General features: G+C 45.2%; 1 protein-coding gene across 2 annotated transcripts in view; it reads right to left on the bottom strand.

The window, feature by feature from the left end:
- NAPB (NSF attachment protein beta) overlaps positions 1-9,394 on the bottom strand; it is a 98,839-nt gene extending 89,445 nt beyond the window's left edge. For both annotated transcript variants that reach the window (XM_029593472.1, XM_029593473.1), the window contains exon 1: positions 9,159-9,394. Coding sequence is in view for 1 of the 2 variants with exons in the window: in XM_029593473.1 (XP_029449333.1) it covers positions 9,159-9,256 (98 nt within the window). In the remaining variant the exon portion in view is untranslated. The remainder of the gene's footprint in view (positions 1-9,158) is intronic.
- Between the last annotated feature and the right edge of the window lie 271 nt (positions 9,395-9,665).

Genomic DNA, 9,665 nt, shown 5'->3' on the forward strand with positions numbered 1-9,665 from the left:
GACACTAGCCCTACAAAAGCACTGTTAACCATTCCACATATCATTGCCAAACTCTTAGCCAACATTATTAACTGCTCCCTCTCCCTTGGCAAAGTCCCTGACACACTAAAACACGCTGTAGTCAAACCCCTCCTCAAAAAACCTACCCTTGACCCTAAGGATCCCTCCAACTACAGCCCTATTTCCAACCTTCCCTTTATAGCTAAAATCATGGAAAAGTGGTTAATGCCCAACTCACAGATTACCTGGACACCCACAACATTCTTCATCCATCCCAATTTGGTTTCCGTAAGCATTTTAACACAGAAACTCTAGACACTCTCCTCAAAGGCACAGACAGAGGTCAATGTTATATTCTTGCCCTCCTTGATATCTCCTCTGCTTTTGACACTATCAGCCACAACCTCCTCCTCTCTCAGCTATCAGACATAGGCATATCAGGTACTGCCTACCTTTGGTTCAAATCCTACCTAGCCAATAGACAATATACTGTAAAAATAGGAAACTTTGAATCCTCCCACATCCCACAAGGCTCTTCTCTCTCATCCACTCTCTTCAATATATACCTATTACTTCTCTGCCATCTTCTCTCTGACCTAGGCCTCAAATTTTTCATATACGCTGATGATGTTCAAATCCTTATACCCATTCAAGAATCCATTACCAATTCCTTAAAACACTGGGAGAAATGCCTGTCCTCTATAACCACCCTCCTCACGAACCTCCACTTATCACTCAACACAACTAAAACAGAGCTGCTCAGCATATCAAATCCACAGAATCCGAGGATTGCCCTCTCAAGCAACCCCTCTCTCAACTTGACCTCTACACAGACATTTGTACATGACCTTGGTGTCATGATTGACCAACAACTTAACTTCAAAAAACACATCAGCACAGTCCTAAAAGAAGGTTTCTTCAAGCTCCATCTTATGAAGAAACTCAAACCCCTACTCCATGCACAGGATCTCCGCACAGTCATACAAGCGACCATCTGCCCCAAAATGGACTATTGCAACTCCCTTCTTTTGGGCCTTCCGGACATCACCATCAAACCACTTCAAATGCTACAGATTTCTATAGCTAGAACCCTTACTAATACCCGTAAATCCGACCATATAACCCCTGTCCTCAAAGATCTTCACTGGCTCCCCATACCTTCACGTATCCTCTTCAAAACTCTCACCATTATCCATAAAACACTATACATGCACAACTCCACTGGCTTGAAGAGCCACTACGTTTCATCCTCCACAATCGCCCCACTAGAACATCTCACAAAGCTACCCTCTACACCCCCTCCCTCAAGAATGCTCATCTCACCTCCACGAGGGAGCGAGCTCTCTCAGTTGCTGGACCCACCTGTTGGAATGCTCTTCCCACTGACGTCCGCACAGAGCCCTGCCAGTAACAAATTTAGGAAAAACCTAAAGACCTGACTCTTTAAGCAGGCATTCCCAGCATAGGTCTTCCAGTTTCTCCCTTGACTACCCTCCCAAGTTATTATTATCAGGCTAATTTATTTTATGTCATTTCGTTGTTATCTTCCATGTGATTATCGTTATGCTATTTCATGTTTCTTTTATATTATTTCATGTTTATTATATCTTTCATTATATAATATTATTTCTCTTGTTAGATGCATCCATTACTTTTCTTCTGTTATGCCTTTACCCTGTTACCCCCGTTTCTTCCACTCCCCTCCCCATTCACTGTATTTCTCTTAGTTCCATGTAAACCAATATGATGTACCCACGAATGTCGGTATAAAAAAGTTGTTAAATAAATAAATAAATAAATACTCACATGCTCCCTCACCTAAACCAGCTCTCAATCACACACAGACACATGCTCTCTCTCTCTCATTTACACACAGGCTCTCAATCACGTACTCATGCTCCCTCACCTAAATCAGCTCTCAATCACACACAGACACACATGCTTTCTCTCTTATTTATACACACAGGCTCTTAATCATACATACACATGATCTCTCACACACATACTTTTTCACACAAACAGGTTTTCAATCACAAACTTACATTCATGCTATCTCACACACAGGCTGTCAATCACACACATACTCTATTTCACATATACAGGCTTCTCAATCATTCACATACATGCTATCTCATTCAGACACTCTCTCCCCCCCCCCCCCCCCCCGCCAAACTAGCGGCAACAGCAGCAACCTCTTTCATGTTCAGCCCTCGTGGAGAAAGAAGTCCCATTGGCTGCGGGGTTGACGTTGTTCCTCGTTTTTCTCTGAGCCGTGCTGCTCATCCTTCAAGACCGTGCCTCTCCTTTTCTTCAGGCCGATGCTGCCCACACTAGCATGTTCTCTTCTTCCTGCGCATGCACCCTCTGCTCACCACTTCCTCTTCTGGGCCACGCCGGGGGGGGGGGCGGGAAGAAGAGAGCATGCTGGTACCACTGACTCCAGCTGTCCTGCCGCGTTCCGCCTGGGCTTTCAGCATTTTAAGCCTGGGCGGAGGACCTATTTTGCTTGGGTAGGGGGAGCAGCTGGATCAGCGGAGGACCGGGAAGTGTGGCGACACACCTGCGTGTTCTTGGCGACACACTGGTGTGTCACAACACAGCGGTTGAGAACCACTGGTCTATACCATGAAATAGCTGCAACTGGGACCACAGGGAATTAAGAGCTCAGCCCTTACCTGTTCACATCAGAAACCATTAAGGGTAGTGTAACACCACAGGAGCAGTCCTTGGCTTGCCAGAGGACAGAGCAGTCTGGACTCCAGTCTTGCTTCACAGAAATCTTATTATTTGCAACACAAAAAGCAGACAAAGAGACCTGCTTATCTCAGCCATGCTTAAACCCCAAAATACAGCAATAAATCAGTCATTTTAGTGGAAGCTGTCTTCTCATTTCCCAGGAACTTCTTGCTCCCTCCTGGGCCTTCCATATTATCCCCCTGGTAAGAGAAAGGCCCTGGGCCTAGGATTCTCTCCTTCATAAATAAATAGTTTATCTTAAGGTGGACAAGGCTAAATGCCTGGTCCTGGCTTTTTAAAGGGGTCCTACCAGACTCCTTTACAAGGAGGAATTGCAACCAGGCCTGCCCAATAGCCTTGATTTCTGATCTTTTTATAGACCACAAGCTTCTCTTTCTTTGGACCAGATCCTCCGAGATATGTGAGGGATGACATAAAGCATCCCACCACACCAGGCTTATGACCAACATGTCCACAACTAATTTGGGGGGATCCAGATCCATTCCATTTAATAGATCCTGAGATCTGTCACCTAAGTCAAGCCATCCCTTACTGAGTGGGAGACGCACCCCACAATGTTTTGACTGCGGAGGCTAGCAGGTCAATAGAGATATCTGAAGACGCAGATGAGCCAAGGGCCATTGCAGAACCTAGGAGTTGGTGATGCTCCTACACACTGGGAACTCCGTGGGATAAAAAAGTCTCACACTTGAGCTATTTGCTGATTCTCACCTGAGTCCAGAAGTCTCTGCCAATGCTGGTTTCAAGAAAGGCCCTCCCCCCAGCAAACCCAGATATTGGGAAGATACTAGACGTCTTGTGCAATTCACCACTCAGCCCAAGATTCTGAGGACTTGAGCCCCCTTGGATGAGGTTGACAGGCACTCCTTAGTCTTCAAAGGCTAAGCTATAGATCAAAATAAGGCTAGAACATATCCTAACAACCCCAGAGTGAAGATATTTGTATCAAGGCAAGTCAGAAGTTGGACACGGAAATGCTTCCCAGATGGGAATTCAACAGAAGCTTCTAAAAAGGTCCAAGAAAGAAAGGAATTCCTTGAGCCTCACCACCAGACTGACGGAGTAAGAGTTTCCATACCACAGTGGGACATCCAATTACTCCCTTCTGACTGAGGAAGCACTATTGGGAGACCAGCCTTTTTCTTTCAGAACCCCAAACAGGAGTACTGAGCTAAACCATGAGCGTAGAGTGGTACTGAAACATAGCTATCAAACTCTGAAGCTTCCCCAGAGCAGCCTTCACCACCCACTCTTGGAGGATGACATGCAGGGAACACTAAGATGTTGACACAAAGAATGGCAACCTCTAGGGATCATTCATCCCATATCATAACCTGTACCACTGGCCTGAAGGGGAAAGGAAACACTCGCAGTAGGGTCACTGTAACCAGCTGCCTACCAGAATTGCTTTGCGGCTGGGGGGGGGGGGCGGGGAGAAGGAACCCGCCACCCATCCATGTGTGGAATGAGTATCTGGAGAAATCCCTGATTCAACAATTCTTTTCTTTATCACCCTACAACTGGTCTTTTCAATATCTAGACAGAGTATCACCTTCCCAGGCTGACTCTTCTGACATCCCCCAGGCCACCAAGGCTTCAAATAGTCCTGAAGCTGGCAGACATGATCCTCTGGATAACTGTGAACCACTGAGACTCAGCCCTCCCAGGCCTCATCCAAACAGTATCTCTAAAAGGGAATACTTAACACAGGCCTCAAACTTTGAGCCTGCTGCCCTGCCTTGCAGTCCATGGCCAATACCATACCATCAACCCAAAGGACAAGCAGGCACAAACCCCTTTCTAGAATAACCTGAGGATGCAGGAGCCCCCTTTAAAGGCAAACTCTCCTTATTCCTGGTCCTCCACCATGACCAGCTCCCCTGCTGGTCACAAGAAAATCCAATGAAAGACTTCCAAGGAGCTTGAGATTCATTAGCCAGCCTAGGCAGGAAGGGTACTACTACTCTGCGTGGGCAAAGGTCCCAAAGGAGAGGGAAGAAGAGTCCCACTAAGGCCCCTGGAATCCAACACTCAAGAACGAACACCTTTTATTTTTTTTTTTACACACAAATGTTTTAAGAGCCCAGTCTGAGAAGGCCTGGGATTCAAAAGAGTGAGAGGGAGAAGCAATCAAGGGCCTAGGTATTTTCTCACAAGTACATCAAGAATGTGAGTGTAAAACAGGCCCTCTGTGCACTGCTTAAATTGCACTTTCATAATGCCTTAAACATGATGCCCTTTCAAAATGAGCCCTGTACTGAATACATGGACTTGTTGACAGTTGTGTACATGTATACATAAGAGTTTACCTGCCCGTAGTTACCCTCTTGGTCCCAAGGACCTCTAACTGGTATCAGTACAAGTAGCGAATGTGTGGCCACATGGGATACCTTAAATTGTGGCTGACACTGCCAGTGCGGACTGCTGAAGTAGCAGGGCTGCCTACTTCCCATTGCCTTGCAGCTTTTCCCATGAATGGGACAAAATTAAAAGTTCCAGCTCTTTTTGAATGATCACAGAGCCTGCCACAAAATCGCTCTAGTCAGGCTGTGGAGATCCCCCCTTTAAGGGCTGGTTGTTGCCACAACAGCAGCAGCCCCCATCCTAACATACCTCTGGAAGGAAAAAAAGCCAGAAGTGTTTTGACTTTATAAGGGCAAGCCAAGTTCCAACGGCGACATGTCCTGCCAAGACAGTGAATACTTATTCCTACATGGAGGGTCTCCAACAAGACTCTTCCCCTGCTTGTAGCTTTGTAAACTCTGTTGCAGCAGCCGCTGAAGGACTGCAGTTGGCTAAGCTTTTTTTTTTTTTTTGGATAAAAGCGGCTTTACTGCTGCTGCCTAGCTCAGTAAGGGAATTAATCCCAAGCACGGGAGGAGTGGGGCAAGGCTTGAAGGAGGGAGGAGGGAGAGGACCCACGTCCACAAGCCTTAGGCAGAGGGGGACCTGTCAAAGATCTCCCCTACCAGACCTCACGAGTCTCAGCCAGATTGACGAGGGCACCTGGGCATCGCCTGCCAGATGCCACTCACCAGGCTCATGAAAGCACCTGGAAGCCTATAAAGGAACCCAGGAGTTATTATCCAGACCTCTGCTCAACCAGGCCCCGAAAGGAATCCTGGGAGCCACAATCCAGGCCCTATTCAACCACACCCCAAAGAAAATGCTGCTCCACTAAGGGAACAATCACAAAAATTGTCCTACTGCTAGTGCAGCATTAGCCTATATACCAAGTGATGATGTCACTGAAAAAGGGTGTGTCTTCTGTCTCCATCTTCTACTGGCTGAGATATCTACTAGCTGGGACTGGTGTAGCAGAATGATAAGGAAAGGATTTTATAGAAAGAGAATATTACAACAGACAAAGACTGCAAATCTCATCTAGACAAATCATTGTACCTTTCTGCTGTAATATGGCAAGACCTATTTCCTTACTAGCTTTACTTTCACTTTTCCACAACCAACCAGCAGCAGATGTATGTTTTTGCCACCCCTAAGCATGTGTTGCTGCCACTTCCCCTTCTTCCTAGGAAAGCTGGACATGGTGTTGAGCAAAAGCCCACTGTATAGTCTTGGTGGCCCACCCCTTATATAGCTACCTCAGCTGCAGAGGCTGAAATTCTATTCTTCAATCCTAGACCATCCTTTTACCAGAACCTCAGAGCAGTTTACAATACACAAGCAAAAATACAACACATACAATATAAAAACACTTCTATCAGTAATGCTGTTCTTGTGTTTTTCTTCTTTACAACTATAGGGGCCATAGGCGCCATGGTCAGAGCAAAATCTAGCCCTTCCAACAGAATTGCAGCAGGAGATCTGCGGCTGGATTCGACAAGCAGCAGCTGCTCAACAGTGAGAGGAGGAGAGAAGTGCTGCAATCACTGCATCGTCCATCTCTGAGCTCGACTGCTGCTTTGAACTACACAGGGCTCTGTACAATTGTGCAGATTAATGCAGCAGTTGGGCCAGGCACAGGAGGCCAATACAGCCCACAGCACCATTGCTCTCTTCCTCCTGCCACTGATCAGTGGGAGTAGGGCGAAGAAGAGCGGAGTCGGGCTAGGTGGTGGGGCAGAAATGGAGGAAAGACCGACCAGTGCTGGGCAAAACATGGGTAAAGGTGGGGAACAAGCAGTGAGGAGCTTGAGTGTGTGTGGGGGTGCCAAGCCAACCAAAAAGACATTCCACTGCCCCTGATCTGACACAATTTTCAGTCATCAAGAACCTCCTAAGTTTTCTCAATAGGCTGCATAACTGTGCTGTCTAAAGGAACAGACAACAAGGTGATGTGGCCCAGGTTTGCTACTACCCTTCCAAAATTCTGCCACTCTGTGTGGAAAAGTCAGGCGTGCCTACAACCAAGGTTCCTCTGTGGTTACCCATGCTTCCTTTGACTTTTGTTAAGGTTTGCCTCCACCAACTCCACTGGGAGACTATTCCATGTATCTACCACCCTTTCTGTGAACAAATATTTTCTTATGTTACTGTCATTTTTATTGAAGTAAACCAACAGTACCTAAACTTTTCCATTCAGAAACTATTTTCGTTTTCTAACAAAGATGACAGAATCAACCACAATATTTAAAAATCAAATTTAAAATGTAACTTTCAAGGTTTTAATACTATAAGTGTCAGAAATGTAAAATAATGTACCTGTTGGTTCTTATTAGCATGCTTTGTACTTTAGATTATTCTGGATGATGATAACAATGCTGTTCAATTTTTTAATTTGTTTACCAATATTTAGGGATACACAGGTGAAACCATATACACAATTTAGACTCTTTGATATTAATTATGATGCTTTATCTGTATTAAATCCAGGAGTGTAAAATCAATTTCTTAGAAATATATTGCTAAGAAAAATCCCAATAGCAGCAGCAGCTATCGTGTTTTTTTTTTGTTTTTTAGTTGAAATAAATGGAATTTCTTTTCTTTTTTTTAGCCCTGTATTACCTCCTCCTTTCGGACTTCCAGTTCAATCAGATCCAGCTTCTATTAGGCTACAGTACCATAAGCAGTCATGCACAATTAAATATGATTTCCCCCACCCCCACACCCTTAGCTCAACTGTTGTAGTGAAGATTCTATGCCTGAGGCCACAGTTCCCTCTGGAACCCAGTACGCATGCATCCTAGGTCTGGCCTGTAAGTGTTACCACTGTGTGATAGCCGAAACTCCTCCTTATTAGGATTTTAGAGTCACTTGCCAACACCACCATAATTATATACACCCCAAAAGTCTTAATATGACTGAACAAAAAAGTGTTCTAATTGTGATAATTTTTATCCAAAATGTAATAAAGGTATGCCACATTCACCATTAAAAATATTATTTTGTATAAAGAACTCAGGTATTTTATCTCATTTCAACAGTTTTAACCACATTACACCCAGAGTGACCAAGATTTCTGCTTAAGTTTCTGAAAAAACAAACCCCACACACTGTATATGATTCTGGACAAAATGAGATGAGGCAGACTGTAATCATCTTTCACATCTTCTATTTCACTAACTGCTAGTACATTAAGATGAACAGAAGCCTCCACTTGTTATATGAGCTATTTTCCTTCATTCTAGCTGACTCTAATCTTCTCAATAAACCCACTTGAATTATTCACAAATTCCTTTTCATCCTCAACAATGGGTTACCTATTCCCAGTAGCCTAAGGTAGGACGGAAGCCATCCTGCCTTTCAAAACTGATTAAGAGTCAAAACAGGTAGTTAACATTCACATCAATAATGGTAGTAAGAGACATAGGGAGGGGCCGTCTGTTTTTCCGCCAGCGTGGTATTCTTTGAATTTCACATGCTCTCTTTTAAATAGATTCTCTTAGCATTTTTGCCCATTGACACAAGATGAGAAAACGCTTTTCAGTACATGCTGGCCCTCAGTTTGTCCAGGAGGGCAATAAAGATTTCACCTCTGGAAAGAACTGTTTGATTTGATAAATGGTGGGAAAGTAGACAGGAAGGATCTGAGCCTCTTCTAAGAAATCTATAATAACACTCTGCAACAGGTGAGGACCCTTGAAGGCACACTGTCCTCTTATTCAAAAAGTAACCTGAAAATAGCAGAAACACTTCCCCACTTGCAGGCATCCTCCAGAGGTGTCTCGGCCGTCCCAGAACACGAATGGGCAGAACATGGGAGCCCGGGGGGTAGCTTTAATGAAAATAAAAAAGCCCTAGGGCACAGCAGAGTTTCCCGGTTTTGTGTGAGAGAGAGGTGAAGGAACATACTTCGAACATCTAAGCCCGTTTGACCGTGCTCTGGCTCGGAAAGCCCAGTGCGCTAGCGACGTTATGCATATTCTGAGGCGCTGTAGAGAGGGCCCACTTTCCCAGAGAGACGCGCGCACATCGTTTGCAACACCGTAACTAGCCCTTACCCAAATAAGCCTCTCAGAAAGGACTGAGAGGATTTCACCCGCTTGTCAGCCTCCGCCATCAGTTGCATAGCCTCCCGTTCCTTGCCGGTGTTATCCATGTCAAGAACCTGGCGTCCTCTACGCGGCGCTTCGGAGCGGAAGGAAAACCAGCGCGCACGGTCCGCAACAGGGAGCGCGTGCACTACAATCCCGCGCCCGGAAACCGTCAGAACCTGGGAGAGTGCTCGAGACGTCACAGGACCAACCGCAAAACATTCCGGGAGTTGTAGTTTGTGAGGAGGGAAACGATGCGAACCCTTCCTTTCCCACTCTGTGCCAGGTGCTTGTTTAATCCTCGTGCTTGTTGTTCCTTTAATAACTATTTTTGTTTTTGTTCTTGTTCAGCAATCCACGTGTAGTACCACAATACGCATCTTGGAATATTTGATGAAGCTGTATGCAGTGTTTGTGCTAGATGTACAGCTGTACCCGAATCTTACAGAGGAAAAAAATCACATTTAGCTAACA

Source organism: Rhinatrema bivittatum, chromosome 3 (genome assembly GCF_901001135.1).
Source record: "Rhinatrema bivittatum chromosome 3, aRhiBiv1.1, whole genome shotgun sequence".
Classification (NCBI taxonomy): domain Eukaryota; kingdom Metazoa; phylum Chordata; class Amphibia; order Gymnophiona; family Rhinatrematidae; genus Rhinatrema; species Rhinatrema bivittatum.